At 33.0% G+C, this 22231-nt stretch overlaps 1 protein-coding gene across 2 annotated transcripts in view; it reads left to right on the top strand.

The window, feature by feature from the left end:
* LOC145683874 (potassium voltage-gated channel subfamily KQT member 1-like) overlaps positions 1–22231 on the top strand; it is an 802890-nt gene that overhangs the window by 751041 nt on the left and 29618 nt on the right. For both annotated transcript variants that reach the window (XM_081755499.1, XM_081755500.1), the window contains exons 11-13: positions 9523–9619; positions 11809–12098; positions 20640–20761. In XM_081755499.1, the coding sequence (XP_081611625.1) occupies positions 9523–9619; positions 11809–12098; positions 20640–20761 (509 nt within the window). The remainder of the gene's footprint in view (positions 1–9522; positions 9620–11808; positions 12099–20639; positions 20762–22231) is intronic.

The following is a 22231-nucleotide window of genomic DNA, read 5'->3' as shown; positions in this document are numbered from 1 at the left end:
GCAGTGATACAGTTTTCTACAACAGAAAAGAAAGTAGCATGATCTAAATAATTTTTATAAACATCCAGCAGGAGGTAAACAATATTTGGTTGTAAAATTTAAAATTGTGAGTAAACGGTACGTCTCATACATTTCTTATGGCTGTATCAAATTCAGCATGCAAAAATACTTACAAGCAAGGATAAAATTAATAAAAAATGGTTTGTTACTGATTAGCCTGTGTAATACTGGCTTGTATGAATGATATTTGTACTACTGGATTAATTTATGCATGTTACACTGCTTTGAAGCATTCTAAGTTTCCATTTTGTAAATATTATTAACAATTTTGTCTCCATCTGCAACATTTCAAGCTTTTTATTGTCCCTACCGTCATTATTTAACCTCTGTTTCAGTTTAATTCAGTAATTGTTTTAAAAATATATACGAAGTTATTTTTGTATTAATTTAAAATTTAGAATATCTCTAATTAGTAGTAGTTTTAAGTATTTTAATAAATTTATCAGTGCTTCAAATATACCATTTAATTTTTCAGCTTAATTGAATACTTAAATTATATCTACAATACTTTTAATTCACTTTAATATAATTTACCAATTGTAGTCTTTAACCCTTTTCATCTTGCTATCATACATTCAGTCATATCACTCAGAATAACTTTTCTTCTCATACAATCAAGTTCATTTTATTTTCCTCTCCCTTAATTACATTGAATAGTGCTCTTCTCTCTCTTACTTTTCGTATTTCTTCCATGTGAGTCCGACCTAGCTAATTTTCTGCCGTCTTCTTTATATTGACATTTTGATATAAAGGTAATCAAGAAAGTTCTGTCACTTTTGTGGAGGCTGTGTTCAATTGGCCCACACACTATGAGTTGAATGCGAATGGAGATAAAGCGAAGATCAGTTGTTGGTATGGGTATATCCAACATACTACCTGATTGTGGCAATTCAGTTACAACGTGAACTTGCGTAATGGCAAAGTGAACATGGGACCCTACAGAGAACCATAAGGGCGAGTATGCTGTACGAGTCCAAACTGGCGTCAAAAGCCGCTGCAGAGGAGCGAAAGATATGCCAGGCCTTTGATGAGGGTGCCTTGACTACGGGGACAGTGCAGCGGTGGTCTTACAAGTTTAAAGATCGTGATGAAACACTCGAAGACGCACCACGTGCCAGAAGACCAACACATGTACAAAATACAGATCTTCAGGCAGCAAGTGAGACGAACAGTGACCAGACATGTGAGGAACTGGGACACAATTCAGTGTGAGTGGAGAAACCATTCGGCAGCACCTCTATCAACTTGGGAAGCACTGCAAGTTGGGTACAACATGATTTGACTTTGGACCAGAAGGCAACGGAGCAGACAACTGTGTTTGTCTGCTGTCTCGTCTGAGGAAGGAGCATTTCTGGACAGGGTGTTGACATGTGATGAGATGTGAGTCCTGTACAAAGCTCCACGATGCCATCAGCATTGGTTAGCATCCCATGAACCAGTTCCAAAACAGCCAGAACCTGCACTGCACCAGAAGAAGGTCCTCCGGTGTTTCGATGGACCGCTCACGGCATCGTGCATCGGGAACTGCTACCAGCTGGTCAATACACCTATGTACTGTCAGCAGTTGAGCCGTGTTCAAGATAAACTCAAAACTCAGGATCCAGCACTTCCGAATGGCAAACGGTCCTCCTGTTTCAGAACAACGCTAAGCCCCACGTGGCTAGGATGACCCGAGACACCATTCTGCGCCTTGGATGGGAAACACTATTGCATCTGCGATACTCCCCGGACATTGCACCGTGCGATTATCACCTGTTCAATTCCTTGGACAATCACCTTGAAGGGCGACAGTTCAAATCCTAGTAGAGGTGCAAAATGCACTTGATACTCTCTTTGCTTCACGGACCACCAAGTTCTACTGCGATGGAATCCATGGCCTTCCAGAACGTTGGCAGAAGGTCGTCGATGTGAATAGAGACTATTTTTTAATCTTCCAGGTACGTCTTAGGTGACATATCGATGTTCGAAGGTGGTGGGTGAAAAAGCGACAGAACTTTCTTGGTTACCTTTATAGTATCTAGTAAATTTTAATCTTTTGTCCGTTTATTTCATGGTTGTTCCAACCTAGAGTACACCATGCTACACTAAATATTTGGAGTGTTTCACATCTTCATATTTACACATCTACAAAATACACATTGTTACTTACTAACTGTTTCTTTCCCCATTTCTACTTTTGGTTTTATTTCATGTTTGTACCCTATGCTTATACTACTAACATTATGTACGCCCTATTCCAAAAAGAATTAGCGCATTGATTGTGGCCGTTTTGAGGCAAAAGTTTCCTAAATCCAACTTCAGGTGTCTTGGGGAAACAGTAAACTAAAGATGCCAGGTTCGAACCTCAAACCAACCTTCGCAATCGAAATAAACTATGTATACATAGAGCACATGCTGGTTTTCTTATTTACGTTCCCATACGTAAAAAAACACTTCTAATGAAAGGAAAGAAAGTGAACATAGTTCTCGCATCCATAGAGAATAAAAAAAAGACAAAATAGAAGTAAAAACAACATATGCAACGAACATGAATACCATTGTCCTGAAAATTTAGTTATATTTCTTCAGAAGGAGCTCCACAGGAGTATTCATGTTAGCTCAGTGGTAAACTGCGGTACTTCTACTCTTAATGTCATGAGTTCGATTCTATTTTGGTCAAACTTTTTGGTATGTAATGCTATATTCCTCAATGCCTGAATATTAATATAGAATAATTACATTAAAATGAATCAGTTGTATTTATATTCACTTCAAGACATAAGTAATTATTAAGTTTAAAATATAAAATCTGAGATGTGGTGGGTCTTGACAGAACGTTGGTGTATTATATGAATATTAAATACACATCAAGAAAACTATGTAATAGTAATAAAAAAATGTGTGTTGTGTATTTGTCTGCAACTGTTTGTCATACGGAGGTTACTTCTCAACATTCTCATAACAGCATAAGAGTTACGTTCTTGAAATATAGTCAGAGGCGTAAAGAGAACATGTGAGGATAAACCGAGAATATCGAAAATCGGATCGTGATTCCAGACAGAAAACTCACTATCCCCAAAATCATGTCTACAGGAAATTCATGATCCCAGTCAATCTAAGAGCTTAAATTATGCTTTAGTAAGGAAGGCAAAACAGAACCTCTTTTCATAGATTTTGGGTTCAATTGTCTGAAATGCTTTTATGTGAGGTGGCTCTCTCTCTCTAATATATATGTATATGGATTATCTGTGTGTGTTCCAGTAAAACTCTGGAACGCCTGGAGCAATTTTAACCGAACTTCCTACGTATTACTTACTGTCTGGGAAAGAGTACTTCGGGGTAAGTCCCCTTTAGCAATTTATGGGGATTGGGAAGGGGTACATATACAAAAAGGTGGATATTAGCGTCGAGTCCATAGTTTTCGGGGTCGCTTAGATAAATATTGACACTCCTGATGCCGCTTAACTCCGATCTAAGTTCCCATTTGCACCCAGGGGGTGACATAGTGACGAAAAAATATCGAAATCCACCAATATTATTGTTGGATCATTAGTTTAAAGTATCCCTAAGTTAATTCGTATTAATTCTGATGTGGTTTATGTCCAACTTCAGGCCCCAGTGGTGGGAAGACCCCCTTAGCTCTTCTATAGGGATGGGGCGGGCAAACATGAAAATGATAAAAAGAGGACCAATATAGTATCGAAACCATAATTTTGGGGGTCGCTTAGATAAAGAGTGACACTCCAGATGTCATTTAAGTTCAAGTTCAGCCTCAGGTGTCTGAAATTGTGACATGTAAAAATAATTGAAAATGACTGATAGTAATGTCGAATCCATAGCTTTCGGGGCTCCTAAGTTGATTGGTAGCAGTTCTGAGGCCCAAACAAAGTTTCGAGGACGCCGCTTTCAAAGAACTGAAGAGGCTGTCGCAGCATATAATAATGAAAAATTTCTGATATTTCAAAAGATGAATTTTTAAAAATATAAAAAGGCATCGAACTCACAACCTTAAGAGTAGAAGTCCCACAGTTTACCACTCAGCAAACATGAATACTCCTGCGGAGCTCCTTCTGAAGAAATATAACTAAATTTTCAAGACAATGACATTTATATTTTTACATATGCTGTAGTATTTTCTGCTTTTTTTATTAGTCTACTATGGATGCGAGACCTATGTTCACTTTCTCCCTTTCATTGGAAATGTTCTTTTACGTATGGAAAAATGGGTGGTAAAATCAGCATGTATTCACATGTATAAATAGTTTTGAAATACTGCATCGTTACTTATTTCAATGAATGTTACTGTTTTCTATACTTAAGAACATTTCAACATGTTTTATTACACTTAAAAGAAGAAAAACACTTCTGCACAGTTTTTCCCGATTGCGAAGGTTGGCTTTGGGGATCGAACCTGGCATCTTCGGTTTACTGTTTCCGAAGATATTTGGAAAACTTTTGCCTCAAAACTTCCATAATCAATTAGCTTTTTTTATAGGGTGCATATTAGGTATCTGTTATACTTTCTCCACTTCTACTTTTTTGAGACAGATTACTTCCTTTCTTTAACCAATGCTTTCTTTTTCACAATGTTTCCTCAAGTTTCCTAACATTATATTAATTTCTTGTTTAGAATCTACATCAGTAATATTACCTCTAAATAGTATATACATAACTTGTCTATCTGAGACCGAAATATTAAATCCTTCTTTACTATCTCTTCTAGATACATATTAAATAACCTTCGTGACAGGTAACATCTCTGCCAAACTTCTCTTCCAATCACACTGTTCTGTGTGATTTTTTTTTTTTTTTTGTTTTACTTTATTTTACCTCTTGTTTGTTGATTCATATATAAGTTTTATGTCTTTGATTCTTTCTTTCTGACTCAAGCCTCTTTTAGAACTCCCATCTGCACTTCCCAGCTAACTTGCTCGAAAGCCTTTTCTAGTATAGGAGTATAGGTATGACTTCAAGTAAAATACAACCCCATTTATCTGAGATAATTTTAATGAAAAAGTAAAAACACTCAACATAAAATATTAGTCCCGCTTTGAAAATATTATAGAATGATAAACTTACCAATTTAAATTTCATTTAAAAATTTAAATTCCAGTCTGATAGTTATCACTCCCCGTATTAAGTACTTTGATCATATACTCAGTTCGGTTTCAATACCCCGTGAAAATGTACTGAAAATACATTAATAAACAAATTTTAAAAATCACTTAAATCAAACTATAACATGACGGGTTATCATTACCTATTTTGTATACATGCCTGACCTTCACGAATCACAAAACGGCAAGGCACACACGTTGGAGAGTAATGCAGATAGTTCAGTCCTTCATGGTAAGAAATAAAGATTTTATAGTGTAAAAGACTAGGCTGTTATTATTGCACGAGTACGGTTTTTTACGAAACTGTTGTACTAAAATTTTGTACTATATTCAGTCCAATCAGTAGTAAGTACATTTCTTGGTCTTTTTAATATACTTTTAATCGATTACTCTTAATAAGCTGATTGCATCTCTTATGAAAAACAACCTTTTAACTAATTCGTAATCAAAATATGAAACTAACACTTGCTTGTTGATATCTAATGCACTAAGAAGTAAATTATAAGAATAATACCTTCACCTCTCTGACTTCCTTGGTTTAAATAATGTCGTGTTCAAAAGCACTGTTCTGCTAGATAGTATTAAAATCAAATTCTAATATTTCGTCCTCCGGAGTTGGCATATTCAACAAAATAGGCCGGATAAAGGTGACTAAAATAATAAGATTATGAATCTCGTATTAAATACACCACTTCCCAATACCATTATTTCTGCATTCTTGACCTATATCTTTTTCTTTCAAAACTTATACTATTAAAAAAATCGCCTCTAAAAAGGCATTGCATTACAAGCATTACATAGTTAAAGATAAACAAATGTAACTTTTTTCACTTTAATTATTGTATTTTTCATACTCTACTATTCTCACTATTCTAAACTTTTTCTTTCACTAGTGTCATCAATTAAAAAGTTATAGTAAAGATTGATTTATACATCTTAAATCAGTGGTTCTCAAACTTTCCGATAACGCGGACCCCCTGTCCATTTGGAAAGTGATCTGCGAAACCCGTTAATATCTGAAATTTCACATGGTATTAAAAAATGTACTAATTAGAATTACCACTGACAAGAAAAAAATTAAGAAAAATAATGCATTTAGCAATTTATTCCAAAGATACATGATTGTTCCCTAGTGAACGAAATTTCAATTGAAAATACAGTAACTTTTAAGGCTGAAAATCAATTTTGTTTTTGAAAGGAAATCCACTTGATAAACAATATTTTCAAATGTGGGGTCACTAATGTGAGGAATGAAATTCTTTGTATTTTTCCATACTTCATTGAAATCTGGAATAAGTTTTGTCACCATCAATCTTAGGTCCGGTTCCACATTAAGACAATTTCACTTTCAGATCTTAGTATTGCAAAGATCAGATAAGGTCTGCTCACATAAGTAAGTGGTAGTGAAAGGCATCAAATGTTGCATGCCTTTTTAGACAACTCTTCATACTCACAGCGCACACGTAACCAAAAGATATAAAGTTCATTTTCTTGCAACATATTTTGCGAGGGGTTTTTCATAGTATGTTTTAGAAATCCCAGAATGGGGGGGGAGGCTTGACGTTTGTAAGCATAGGAATGACAAACATTTACTTCTTTTTTTAAAAAAAAAAGAAAAAATAAGGAATTGGTGGTAGTGGTGGGAGCTTTCCACCACTTGAAGATGAAATCCATGAAATTCCGAGGTGTCATGCAATTAATGTACAACTGTTTTTGAACAAGTGCCCTAACAAAGAAGGAATTTCTCTCACTTGAAGTAGTTCTATATAACGGTTGACCGGCTTCAGGGCAGAAATTTAGTAAAGTAGGAAAATATTTAAATTTACCAACGCAGGTATAATTTCTAATTGCTTTCTTTTTAGTAACTGAAAAAATACTTCTTGCATAACAGCTGAGAGTTCCATTTTAATACAACACATTTCAAATTTTAGGCGTCGTGGACCTTATTAAAACCCAAAGTTAAGTATACACAAAATATACACTTAAATTCTTCCTTGAACCTTTATTCTTTACCTGTACCTTTCAGTACTCTGTATACTATACAATATTTATCCACAACTATATTAATCCTTTCGTATTTTCTCAAACCATATCTTAAATCAATATCATCATAACCATAATCTTCATAATCTCGTCTTGATCTATATCTTGTTTATATTCACATGCTATAAACTACTCTCAAACAAACATATCAGCATGTGCCTCATTTACAAGCACTTTGTGCCTTGTTCAAATATCTAACAATTCTCCCCCCTTTACAAAATCAGAACCTGCACATTCGATAACCTTTTTTCTCTTATTTTCCCTTCTACTCATGTCAACCGTACGCTGAGTACCATCGTGTATCTTCAACAATGTGAGCAGAGTCCCAATCCTATTTCTTGGCCGCAAGAAATTGCCATCTGAAGTTAACCGCTCCTGAATCTCGGTGCTCCTTGCCATTCCCAAATCACTGTCTCTATTTACATGAAACATTTTGCCGCTGTCCATGAAATTTTTCGGGCGTTCAACTGACGATTGCGATTTTCTGATCGTTCGCTGAAACGCTTCGAAACCATCAGAATTTTGCTTCTTTCCTTCCACATCTTTCTTCACTTCCTTCTCCTCTTGTTGTACTTTGTCCTCCAGCTTCTTCATCTTCTTCAAAGCCGTTGCAGATAAACTTTGCTTTTTCGTTTTGTGTGCAAGAGATTGGCTCCTGACTTCATAAGGTATGTTCTTGTTGAAGGATTGACATTCTTTCGCAACATCTGATAGCAACTTAGTTACGTTGGGTGAAGTTTTCTTCTTAACTAGTTTTCCATTCAACATCATAGGAGTATTGCCTTCTTCTTGAGATATCCCAGTCGCAAACACATCAGTCTTATTATTTGTTTGTTTCAATTGAAACAAGGGATTTAACTTCTTTGAAAAACAAGCTCTTGCGTAATGTCCAATAAACAGACATCGGAAACACCTTTTAGTTTTTGCAGGGCAAACCATATCTATATGTGCTCTACGACATCTTTGACATGATCGGGGAAGTTCACCAATATTCGATTCGTTTGAAGTTTTGAAGTTATTATTTCGTCTTAGTTTTGTAATTGGCTGATTAAACTGATTCCGGTGCTTTAGGAGAGAAATTTCTTCTTTCAACAACACAATTTGCTTATTGCGTTGTTCTAATTCCGATACAATCCATCTTTTAATATCTGCATTCACCAAGTGCTGCAATTGTTCCCACCACGACGAGAGCGTAGATTTGCTTGAAATCGACTGCGCCATTATTAAAACCCAAAGTTAAGTATACACAAAATATACACTTAAATTCTTCCTTGAACCTTTATTCTTTACCTGTACCTTTCAGTACTCTGTATACTATACAATATTTATCCACAACTATATTAATCCTTTCGTATTTTCTCAAACCATATCTTAAATCAATATCATCATAACCATAATCTTCATAATCTCGTCTTGATCTATATCTTGTTTATATTCACATGCTATAAACTACTCTCAAACAAACATATCAGCATGTGCCTCATTTACAAGCACTTTGTGCCTTGTTCAAATATCTAACAGACCCCACTTTGAGAACTAGTGTCTTAAATAATACATCTCTGCTTTTATTCAAATGTATAATTAAGTATTGGTAGTGTTATTCACTTTATTAAAATATTTAGAAGTTTCAACTGTATAACAAAGAACTGTATAATAAAATGATAAAATACATTGTCACTTATTTTTAATATTAACTTAGAAACTAATTTAACTAGCTTTGTAAATATTATTTTCAACGACTACTATAAATACTAATGATATGTGTAGTATGGATTTAAGCCACAAAATTATTAAATTAAGCTATTATTATCCAATTTCTAAAGCAAAATACAGCGAAACAGGTTAATAGATTTCAGGCAACAAATCCATGTCGATTCTTAAGACAAAGTTGCAAAATCACATTATGAATTATATAATACCCCATGATGCGATTTTATGTTGTTTATTCGCCGATTTGTTCTTTTTGCTTGGCCTAAGGATGAGGATAGATTTGTTGCCCGAAATATATTGACATAGTTTGTTGCATGTTGTTTCAGAAAATTACAAGGTACAATTTTATTTTAATGACTTGTATGTTTATACTTAATTCCTATAATGTCCCGTATTTAACTTCTATTCCTGTGCTTAATTCTTTGTATGAACAATAGGTTAATTTGAATGATTTACTATAAAATTATAGTAGACTTGATACATGAAAATGGTGAACGGAATATAGTCATAAAATAAAATACTTCAGAGTATAAGTATTATTTTTCATTGGCTAATAGTCTCTTCTTCTTTCATAATTATACATTCACTATTACAAGATTATTTTTTCTTTCAGATTAGACCAAATTTTAGGGAAACAGGGTTCCAAGGCGAAAGATGTTTATGTGTCGAAAATAAGTTTAGCTTCAAGAGTAGTCAAAATAGAAAGACAGGTAATTAATTTTTCACTATGTTCTAAAAGAAACACCTGTTACCTCGAACAAAACATAGTGGATTGTATTAACTTCCTATTCAAATGAAAGTGAATAAATGTAACTTAAATTATACTAACTAAATATTAAGTTTCCGCTAACTGATAATTTAGATTTGTATTATATGATTCTTTAAATTACACACTCACTGATGATTAAATCAATTTCTTAATGACGCCAGTTTCCCATGATATGACAATAATAAATATTTTAACAGTTTTTTTTTTTTTTTTGGAATTTTCTTAAAAGGTGTCCTTTACATGACTTCAAACAAGTAATATTACTTGTCATACGTAATGTAGACGTGTACATAAAATATTTTATTCAATAATGATAAATATGTCGTAAAATCTTGTTCTAATTATGTAGGAGCTAAAATTATCTCGTTTCTATCCTTTGTCATAAAACATATAACATTAAATAAAGTCATAATATTCATTTTCATTTGGATTTTGTATACATACAATTAAAAATTCACATACATAATGAGTGTAAGAATTTCTGATATATACTCTGTTTATTGAAATAGTTACAAAGTAGAGATAAGAACATTAAATTTTATTAGTAAAAAATGGATCATTATTTTTCTTTTATTACTATATACATTTTTCTTTATAATGGAAAATTCATATACCTATAATGATTAGTAATAATAAGTACATGAAACTATATGTTCAAATACTTCTCACTTATTGTAACGCTACAGACACTCTTATTTGAAATTAAAAATATCTGCATTAACAACTGTATTGTACTTAACGACCACTATCTATTTTCATTTTTGATAGTTGAATATACTTTTTCTAAAATTTTACTTTCTTAACTACAGAAGAATTGCAGATAATCTTAAATACAAATAATATTTAAATAAAATCAAGCCTAGAAATATATTCCTGTTCAAATGTATAGATTTCGTGTATTGTTTTCGATAATCATATTTAAAGTAACATATTGTACTAGTTGATTGGAAGAGAAGTAAGCTTACTAACGTTATTTATTACTGAAAATTTAATTGTTACTTTACCAACAGGATAACTGAACTTTAGTTACTATTTTACAAAAGCATGTAATTAATGCTTAACGTTCCTAGAGGCAATTTTTGGATTATTATTATACTTATTTACTTGGGTTTGGGTTATACTATTATACTTACTTGGATTTGGATTATATTTACTTAGATTTCAACCTATGTGTAGATTGACTATAAAATCCGTGCTAAGTGCCAAAATAAAAAAAATATTGAATAAAAGCCCAGATTTTACTTCAGAACTGCTGGCACATAGGCCCATGAGCATTCTTCTGGCGATTATTTGAACTACTTCCACAGTGAATACTAGATAGCTTGATTTTAATTGAGCAGTGTTAAGCACATAGTCCACATTTTGACATCAAACGGAACTTTTCCGTTTTTGGCACTTAGCATGGATTTAATTTTTAGTCTACGTGTGTTCTCATCTTTATGAGAAAAGGTTTAAGAGGTTTCGGGTGTCTCAAACGGATAAATATCTTTTGGTTGTTAGTTTACTTGATTTTAGAACATTTCTACTTCTAAATCATATGTAAATTGATGAAATTACTCAAGTAGAAGATAAACAAATATGAAAAAGCAAAACTGAAATAACTAGCATCAGGTACATATCATCTATGTAAGCGATCACCACAATAATTAATAAAATAATTAACACTTATTAGTAATAGCGTACCGAGCAGTATTGGCTAGCCAGATGACTTTTAATCGGTAATAATATGTGGTGAAAACATCTTCTAAGTGCAACTTCCAATTTTCTCGTAGTACCACGTCAACAATAAATTTTCCTTTCCTCCGTAACGAATCTCACTGCAGAATCGTATTAAAATCAGACTTGCTGCTCATTAGACAACATTAAAGGAAGTCCGTAGACAAACGATTATTATTATGAATTATATTCCAAATGAAAATAGTTTATTTCTCGAAACTTTTTATTACCTGAAATTAAGAATAGTTACTTTTCATTATGTCTCATTACTTCTAAATTCATATACAAATTATTTTAAAAAGTCCGAACTTATATATATTTCTGTAGGTAATATTGAGATTGATATTAGGTATAATTTTGTAATATCTTCAAAAATGTATTTTTGAATTTTTCACACAGTCTTTATTATTTTAGGTGGAAGATATGGAATCAAAGTTAGATCAGTTCATAGACTTGTACATGGAAGATAGGAAGAAATGGCTACCATTACCAATTGGAGAAACATTAACTGCGCCGCCTCAGACCCCTGTTTCCACCATAGCTCCTACTTCTACTTCTTCAGGGATGGTTTTAAAACCAAAGCCTATTTTAGTTGATAAGCAAGCTTCGGAACCCAATACACCGATCGCCAAGAACTTTGATAAGCCGATGCAGAGAGGATATTCAGATCTTGGGCATCGAATTAAAAAACGAGTGACACTCAGGTAAGTAACAATAATAATGAAACGAGTAGTAAGAAGCAATAGTTTTATTTTTCAGTAAATGAAATAAAACTTATAGCTGTTAGATAGTAAAAAGTGTGTTAAGAGATGTTACATGCCGTAGGTTGCATGTTGTTGAATTAATCGTGATATTTAATTGAATAAAGTGTCCTTACCTTAGTATCCGTTTTATCTGACGTTGAATCTTTTTGACATTTTCTGATGTCGTCATAGGTAAAACATTACCTAGTTACATAAGACTTCATGAAAACTCTTTCTAGAAGAAGATCTTCACTACCAGGAATATTATAAGATTTCTTGTTCTCACTTTCACTCGACATATCCGAGATATTACTATCCAATAATTTCACATTATTTATTTGTGTAAAATCTTGTTTCTATTATTTCTTCTATGCAATAATTTGATCATTTTTATTAAAACATTAAAGGAATCACTATCAAGTCTGTCTACGTTATTTTTGATTGATATTACATAGATATAGACATTGAGAGACGTTGAGACTAATTGCAACAATTCTTGGTGCCAAGATGAAATCTAGCATTGGCCACCGAGGGAAAATTTCTTGATGGAAAATAACTACAAAAGAAATTATTAACTGAAGGAATCTCACGTCATATGTCAATGACCCTTCCTTAAAACAGAGTATAATCTCACCCTTTACTGTTTTTGTTTTCTTCCCTCAGTCATCTTTTAATATAATATGAGGGATAGATTTTAATTGCATATAATACTACAGGTATACTGGAGATTTTTTCCATAATTTGTAATTCAGTAAACTAGTTAAAACTCCAGAATCGCACAAAGCATAAGACACTTCGTTTGAAATTTTTACTCTAATTACTGCAGTGGCGTTGAATGTCTTAAATTAATTACAATTTTGGCTTACATCTTCATCATTAGATGAACTTCCATCATTCCATTCCACTACATTAATATGATACTTTTCAATCCTAACAAAACAGTATGATGACTTCAGTATATTCTGACTTTCTATAGTATTAACATTATGTTCCCTGTAACAAGCACCCACCACAGTTCGATTATCTAGTTTGGACCCGGGAATCTTAGTTTGTAATGCTCTACTTCGTGATCGATTACAAAATTCTGTTTATAGTTATTTTATTTACTGTTTTTATAGTTTTGTTGTTCTGAAAATTCTTACCTGTGATGTTCAGTCGTTTATTCGTTTAATAAGTTATTCTATATTGTTACAATGTATGTATCATACAAACTTTATATAGGCAGTAGACAACTTGGATTTTTAGTCTGTACCATATATCTACGATGTTATCTAAAAAGAAAAAGAAGAAAAATTGTACGAAATATGAAGACAAGAGATTAAGATCCTCGAACTATGCGTATGAAATTAATCGGAATGAAATTCTAGAAGTTCTTGGACCCATAGGTCCTCATAATGTTTTCTTCCAATCCGATGTTCCTGATGCCTATTGTATAGCTTCGCATTAATGTACCCTCTAAATTTTAGTTTCTGTAATGAAGTTTGATAGGAATGATTTATGTATGGTTTTTGGATTTCATCTTCAATGTCGTTCTGAGTAGCTCATTTACGACCTGTAAGTGATAGGTGAGGATGTCTATTAATTATGTTAATACGTATAAAAAAACTTGTTGATGATTACGATAAATATAATTATACTATTTGAATGGATTGTGGTTATTGCGTTATTAAAGATGTTTATATAAGCCAAAGAGGCAAGTAAATAAGTAATTAAAGATTATTAATGAAATTGCGTATATATTATTACTAGAGATTCGTTCAAAACTGAATTGTCACACATGGTCGTTAATCATAGAATCAAGCTACATCATAATGTTACTTAACCTGAGCTACCTAGTTAACTAATATACTTATCTGGAAATCATAACCTAATTTAACCTATCAACTTAACCTAAAGCACAGAAGAATTAAATTACCTGTCACTGATGATTGTTCTTTTCAAATGTATATTGGATACATGGGAACGTAGTGCTATACAACATGTAGGCCTCTAAAATTCAACATTCTTTGTTTTCTGTTTTTATAAGTTATATAGTTATAAGTTCATCTGATTCGTGGGTGGAAGCTTTTGTTCCAACGGACTTGGATTCTGATACAGAAGACTCAGATGCGTTATACAATACTTTGCAAGATCTCTTGCTGGCGACCAGATTATGGGCTGGTGCCATCTCGTGGTGATAGCTATTTTCTTCATGAAGACTACGAGATGTCATCTTTATAATATTTTTGGATGTGTCTATTCCAACTTCATTCTCTATGGAATTTCAGTGGTTCGATGGGCTGCAGACTTTCGGTACTTCTGAAAACCGTAGGAAATTAATGATGAACCACCATTGTCTGCTGTCTTAGAGCTCCATACAGCAGATGGGATGCAGTTCAAGTTGATTCATAGCTCCAGCAGCAGAGAACCTACAAATTGTGATCTTGGAAGCTTTGCGTTAATTATATTAGTAAAATTTGAACAATTTTGAGGAACGGTTGATATTTGACGACTGCTTGGGCACGCTCCAACATTAATTTCATTACCTACAGGTCTACTATTATTATCAAACACTTGGCTAGCCTCACTATAGTGTGACCTACTCAAATTGGACGGAAGGTTATAACTGTAACTATACACATGTCTTTGTTGGTAACCACACACATGTTTTGTGCGAGTCGCCAAGATGGATATTTTCTTTTTTTCTTTATGTCATTACCATTAAAAGCATTTTCACTATATTGACTACTACCGGAATAATTCTGTTCACTTCTCTTACCTCTTTAATTTTACTCTTACCATCAGAGTAGCTATTCTCGGTCGAAACCTGCTTTACTCTCAGAAACTTTGGTTATTACCATCTCCGTTGTCTGTTCTTGGAATTGCTTCTACCTTTCGTATTATCCTCAATACGGAAGACATGTTAGATTGGTCAAAATGTAGTTAACCTACGATGGAAATAATGTGATATTAAACTTAATATTATATTATTAGTTCTTCATTCTTATAGTCTTACAGAATTTGGATATCGAAAAGGCTACTTAAATTAATTAAGATATGTTTAAATAGATCCCAAAGTAAAGTTCTGATGGGAAAATTCTTGTTCACGAGCTTTCAGGTCAAGAATGGCCTGAAATAAGAAGATGCGTTGTCGCCATTATTATTCAACTTTGTCCTGGAGTACGCTATAAGGAAAATCAAAGATAGCAACCAGGGTCTAGAGCTGAATGGTATTCACCAGGTTGTGGCGTACGCTGGTGATTTGAATTTAATAGGGAATGGTAGGAGAACAATACAAAGAAATGCAGAGGTCTTATTAAACGCTTGCAGGGGTTTGGGTTTAGAGGTAAATACATGGAAGTTCGTCGAGATCGTAATACTGTAATACTGCAAATTATGAAATAAAATATCAAACAGTACTTTCGATAAAATCGATACTTTCAAATATCTAGGATTAATATTAAGAGACGAAAACTATATTCACGAAGAAATTAAATGTCGGCTAAAAGCAAGGAATTCGTGTTATTATTCAGTTCAAAACCATTTGACGTCGCGAATTCTGTCGAGGAATTTTAAGCTTAAAATATATAAAACAATAATCATACCTGTTGTGTTGTATGGTTGCGAAACATGGTCACTTACTCTGAAGGAAGAACGCAGACTGAAATTGTTTGAGAGCAAGATTCTAAGACGAATATTCGGACCCAAGAAAAATGGGAATGGTGAATTGCGGAAACTCCATAACGAGGTACTACATAATTTATACGGTTTAACAAACATTGTTAGGTTTATCAAATCTAGAAGGCTTAGATGGGCAGGCTGTGTAGCCGGAATGGAAGAAACTAGGAATGCTTTAAATATAGATTGAGAGAAAGTAGATAAGGAACTAACTAACATGGGAGCATTTTGAACTTTGAGTATAAGTCGAACACCTAAGAAACGTGGGGTTATAGAAGAAATTTTGCAATATCATGGAAAAAGTGTAGAAACAAAGTTGTACTTGAAAAGATAAAATATGTAGAAAGTTGAGTGCAAATTTAGAATGGAAATCGGCAAAGGTAGGGAAACATCCTTTAAACAACAAGTAGACTAGAGAAACTTGAATAATGTGCACGGAGGTGAATTCAATTAAAATAGAAAGGTAGCAAGGAAAAACTACTGCGACAATATGGTAACTGAGGATGGAACTGAGTTTTTGACGAGCGAAATGCAGCTAGAGATGATGGAAAGAAAACAATGAGTTCTGGGTTGTATGGCAAAAATAATAAACAGTGTGGTTTTGACATTCACAAATAATAATAATAATAATAATAATAATAATAATAATAATAATAATAATAATAATAATAATAATAATAATAAATGAAATAACGAGAATTGCAAACAATATGATACGGCAACGAATGACATTTGGCCTAACTCGTGTGCCTCTGGTTCTCTAGCCCAAAAGCCATGGTCTAGGGCAAACCATTCCTCTAGAATTTGACAGCGGTACCTTGAGCCACAACCTAAATTTTAGGAGTGCATAGGACGATACCCTTTAAATTTTGGAAATTGTAAAATTTAAAACTTTCATATGATAATATAGGACTGGAGTATATACCTCTGTAAGTTTGGTCCGTCCAGATCTTAAATTTTGAGAGTAGTATCTAGGACCAACCCTTGAATTTAGGAATTGCCAATAAAAACAAAATTTGGTAAATGTTCTCTATGACCCAAAAATATATCACTGTAAATTCTGGTGGTCCATCTCGATACCTTTCAAGGGTAAAAAATGTCAAAAATTCAAAATTTGGAAGTTTTGACCTATTTTATCTTCTTTGGTAATGTATTATCTTATATTATTATATGAGTCGATGTAGAAGTCCATATTTGCACTTCAGCAGGCTGTCCAAACATAACGTAAAGGCACTCAAAAATGACAGAAAACATGCACGTTGTTGTGTGATGAAACTTTGAACACTTAGAATCCGTTTGTTCCAATGATGTGTTGTTAGAACTGGCATTTAACATTTCATTTTTTATTTAACATAGGATTAGAATTACCAGACGTCTCGATTTTCCTGGACAGTCCCGGTTTTCCATGAGAGAATTAACTGTCCCGAAAAAGGCTTTCAGGACGCCTATTTGTAGAGAGATTTAAAAGAATTCAACCCGCAAGAACAAAAAAACGGAAGATTTTCGAAGTTTCATTTGAAATCCCACTTCAACGATTACAGAACTGAGTTATCTAATATACTTTTCCATATGTGAATAAATATTTTTAAAGATGCTGTGCACCCATCCAATAATTTTGGATTTATGTTTTTTTCCTTTCTCTGAAAAAATTTTCAGTAATTCTCAGGTTAAAATTCCGTAACAAATTACTGTAGCACAAGAAGTTGCAGTTAAACGCAAGAGGTAAGTCTTGTTTAATTTTGATACCGGATATTTTTTCTGTCAAACTTTTGGAGACCCTGCGTAAGTCTTTAAAGAAATTTACTTTTTGTTTATCGTTATGAATTTAGCGAAAATGTATTTTTTCTTCCTAAATGCTAAATTTGTGTTTCTTTTAGGGTAGTGTTTCTGATTCAGGTGATGACGCAACGAAGAAAAATGTATCTCTTCAATCATAAATGTGAGGAGGGTGTGTCGTAATTGGCGCAATATTTCGGATCTATCAAACATAACAAATCAGAATTCGGAATAAGAGCCAGGCAGCTCTTCTTATGCTACCTTTCACATTGTTTATACATCTCATGTGAGGCTTCATTTGTGTTAACTGTGTATAAAATGAACTGGAAAATTTTGAGTATTAACTTTGAAAAGACAGGTGATTGATTAATTCTGACCAAATGAGTAGGAACACTGACCTTACATATAGTCAGAGATTAGAGTCTCGGTTTTTCGTTTAAAAATCTGGCAACCCTACATTGGGTGCCTCTCCAGTTTGGAATCCATAGGAATTATGCAAATAAAAAATAAAAAAAAAACTTTCTTCGCTCTCAAATTTTTCGCATTTTTACTCGTAATTGAGTTAGCCTATGTGGCAGACTTTTGATGTTCCCTGTACAATGTGTTGCACACTGCTAAATATGCACTGTTCTTATGCTATTTTATTTGTCAAGCATAGAGAACTTCTTTAAATTTTTAACCACAAACTAATGAAACAGAATTAACTATACAGACTCCCGTTGAACTTATCTAGTATCGAGCAATACTGTAACTGGCCTGGATACTGACTGAATTCTGTTTGCAAGTGACTTTACGAGATGATGTAAGTATGCTATATCCATGTTAAAATGAAACGAAATGAAATCCTTCGGTTTTAGCGTCTCATGTTTATGCCCTTTCGGTTATCAGTTCCAGCAAAGTACAGAGATGGCTCTTTCTGCGTTCCACATGGTGCTGCAAATAATCCCCACAGATTTTCAATTCGTTTTAAATCTGGAGTTTGCAGGCCAGAGCAGGTGCGACAGGCAGGGCCAACCTTAAGAGGTGCGGGGCTCAATTTGGAACAATTTAGGCGGTCACATTTCCAGCAAATTTTCACCGAGATCCACATTATATATACAGTCTACTATAGACTATTTCTTCATGGTAGAATAAAAAACAATCAAACTGTACGCTTGAAAGTGTATGAGAGTTAATAGATCAAACAGATGTAAAATACATTTTAATATAAAGTTGCATAAATGTAAGCCTACAAGTAACTAACAATATTTGCGTATCTCCTCTGAAAAGTATATAGTAACAATATCACATTTTTAGTAACTATGAAATGATTTTTTGATAAAAAAATTCTTCAGAAAAAATGAGAATTTGAATGTACTATTAAAATAAATTTATTTTTTTCAATTTCTGAAAATCACTTTCATTTATAAACTACAATTGAGCCATATCATTCCATTTTATTAAAGTTATTTTACTTTCTTTCCTTTCTCTCTTTTTGCAACCTCTTTTTAGATTTTTGTAAGATCTAATTCTGATAATTTCAGATTCAATAGACAAAATTACCAAATTGTTCAAATGGTTTTTCTGAATTGATGATCTCAACTAATTTTTGATCAGTTTCAATTGGAAGAAACTCTCTTTCTCCAGATGTCACAGTCACTGGAATTGTCAATAAATGCGTATATTGAAATGTAGTCTTGTGTGTGATTGACAACCTAGAGTAGATTACACTATAGCGCACGATTAGAAGCAATCGGTCCAATTGGCTTAAGTCCGGCGCGGTCGACAGATACGCTTTCAACCTTTTGAATACGATACTTATCATTTTGGAGAATGGAATGTATCCATGTTTACATTTACCAGTATGAGTGGGTACATAGCATTGTCTTCACTACTTTGCCTTATTCTTTAACCCATTTACTTTTCATCACCTACTGCACAATTTTCTAATTTATAGATTCATCAATTTGGTTTAATACGTATCATTAGTTCATCGTTATGAACAAAACGTATCGCAATTCAGTTTGCTTCATATTACATACACAATCAAAGCTTCTTCCTTTTCTTGTTCGTAATGAATTTCTCATTGCGTTTCTTCGTTGTACGAAGTATTTGGAAAAAAACAACAAAAAATTTTGGGCGGTGATTCCACAGAACCACCAATGTTGGTTCACAAGTGGGTCATTTCAAAGTTATAACCTGGCAAAAATTGGGATGAACGATGAAAAAGGGGGTCATGATTCGAGAACAAAATGTCAGATAAAAGAATATAGTGATTACTTTGAGTCTAGATTCTATTAATATAACCATAATCAGTAGGTATGGAATGTGTAGTAGGTCCCAGTTCTAGATTTATCATTTTTCGTGTGTAATCATCAATTTTCTCCTATGCTTCTGTGGCTGTGTCACCGCCTCTGTGACACATCCATTGGTATATTAATGTAATCCAGACTTAAAAAGGAAAAAAAGAAAAACTATTTTTGTTTTACCCGACTTGATGCAACATTTAGTTGTTGATTATGACCCACATTAGTCTTAAATTTGTTTCACGTTCTCCTATGAGAAATCATTTCCCGAAGTTTTCTGACATTGTTTTCAAACACCTTGTACATTCATATTCTAATTTCCAACGACATTCTCCTATTTTTTCTTTTATATATATATATATATATATATATATATATATATATATATATATATATATATATATATATATAGGGTGGATTAAACGTAAGTCTGTCTGTAAATAATAACACTTATTCCCAGATTACGTATACAAATATATTTATATGAAAATAAAAAAGATTAAATACGTTTAGTTATAAAATTTAATATATAACACACACCATAGTTATAATTAACGCCATCGTTATAAGATAATCCTAATACAAACCCTGTTCCATCTTTTTTGGTTCCCTTTGTATATATCCATTGGATAAGAACGTTCACCTGTAAAGACTACTTAGAAAAATAAAAGATCTTTCATTTCCAATGTAGTTAAATTTCTATTGCAAATATTTGTGTGGGTTATTTCCTTCAAGTCGACACGAATTTTGTTAAAACTCAACATCCGTTTCTTTAATTTTTCAGCTCCATCCCTTCACAATACTCAACTTCTCTTCCTACAAAGGAATTAAACGAAGGAGAAGTCGTGCTTGTTGTCCCTCCTGTTACGGTATCAGATGACGTCGCCGGAAGTGTTGAGCTCACAGGTCAGTATTACATATTGTATTGTATTTGTTTTGTAAATAAAGGAAACACATTTACTTTTGCTCGTAATGATTTTGTTCAACTTCAGTTTTTAAAAATAATAATGAGAATCAACTACGTATATTTTTTTGTTATTTAGCATTATGTTACAAATGTAATTACATATTGAAATGTTTGCATATTCTATTGATATTTCACTTATTTTAAAATTGTAATTATAATAAAGTATTTATTTCAGGGCGAGCTTACATGCTAACGTTATATATATATATATAAGTAGTCATTCTTATTAAGGACAGAAACTGATATGTTCTTTTCCTGATAACGAAATATGTTGGAGCAATTTGGCACAACAACAGAAAAGTGCCATAAACGATTTTTTGCAGTATACATTTGTAAAATTAATGAAATAGTTTCTTTATTGAAATATCAAGAAATTTAACATTAGTTCTTTGTGAGCGTTCATAAAGATTTAACAATAGATGAAAATGAAATGAAATCTTTAAGTTTTACGTCCCGCAGTTATGCCGGTTAGGCTAAAGAAGACGATGATGATGAGAGATGAGTGAAGCAGAGAAAACCCACGAGCACGGTGTTTGTCCACCACAAAGTCCACACGACGCGAGCTGGAGTCGAACAGGGACCCCAAGCACCGGAGGTGAACGCTCTACTACTGAGCCACCGCGCCCCCTTTAACAAAAGATTTTTCTCTTACAACAATTATATGCATTAAGTATAATTATATGATTCGTGAAAAGAAACATACGAGCTCCCTCCTGGCACATGATTAGCGTACGCGTCTTTGGTGCGGGAACCTGGTTTCAATTCCCGAAAGGAGTTTATGTGGTTCGGATCCCACGTTAAGTTGTAGGTCCACGTCTCATATAGCCTCAGTGCTGAGCAGGACCCTAAACTCAAACTACGTCCAAATCCAAAAGAGAAAGCTATATCTGGTACACAAAATTGAAAGATTAGTTTCCCAATATACTTACGAATATTAGCTATTTAGAAATTTAAAGTAGAATAACAGAAAATGTATTCATACTTTTATCTAGTTTGAAAATAGATGAGCATGTAGCTTGTAGTGTATAGTAGCAATCCGTAATAAAAATTCTAATTTCTTCAATTGTAACTTTCTATTGTAGATATTTAAATAATTTATATGTTTGAATTTTTAATAATTACTATTTGCTTGCTTAATATACTATGAAGCAAATGTTATTATACATAGTTGATTTTCTCTTGTAATATTGCACTTATTTTGGTCTTTATATATAAAATCAAATTATATAAATGTATAAGTATATAACAATTAAAAGAAGGCAAAGTTACACTATTACATAAACTTTCTTTTCAAGATGTATTATACGAAGAAGAAACATATAGTAGAGTAATTTGCTAAAATTTTACAGCTTTGTAATATGAGCAAGTTTGTGTTTTCTTTAAATTTAATGGCTCACTTTTGGATTATA

This window comes from Thermobia domestica, chromosome 4 (assembly GCF_964235325.1).
Source record: "Thermobia domestica chromosome 4, izTheDome1.hap1.1, whole genome shotgun sequence".
Taxonomy (NCBI): domain Eukaryota; kingdom Metazoa; phylum Arthropoda; class Insecta; order Zygentoma; family Lepismatidae; genus Thermobia; species Thermobia domestica.
This window is presented reverse-complemented; position numbering and strand designations above follow the sequence as displayed.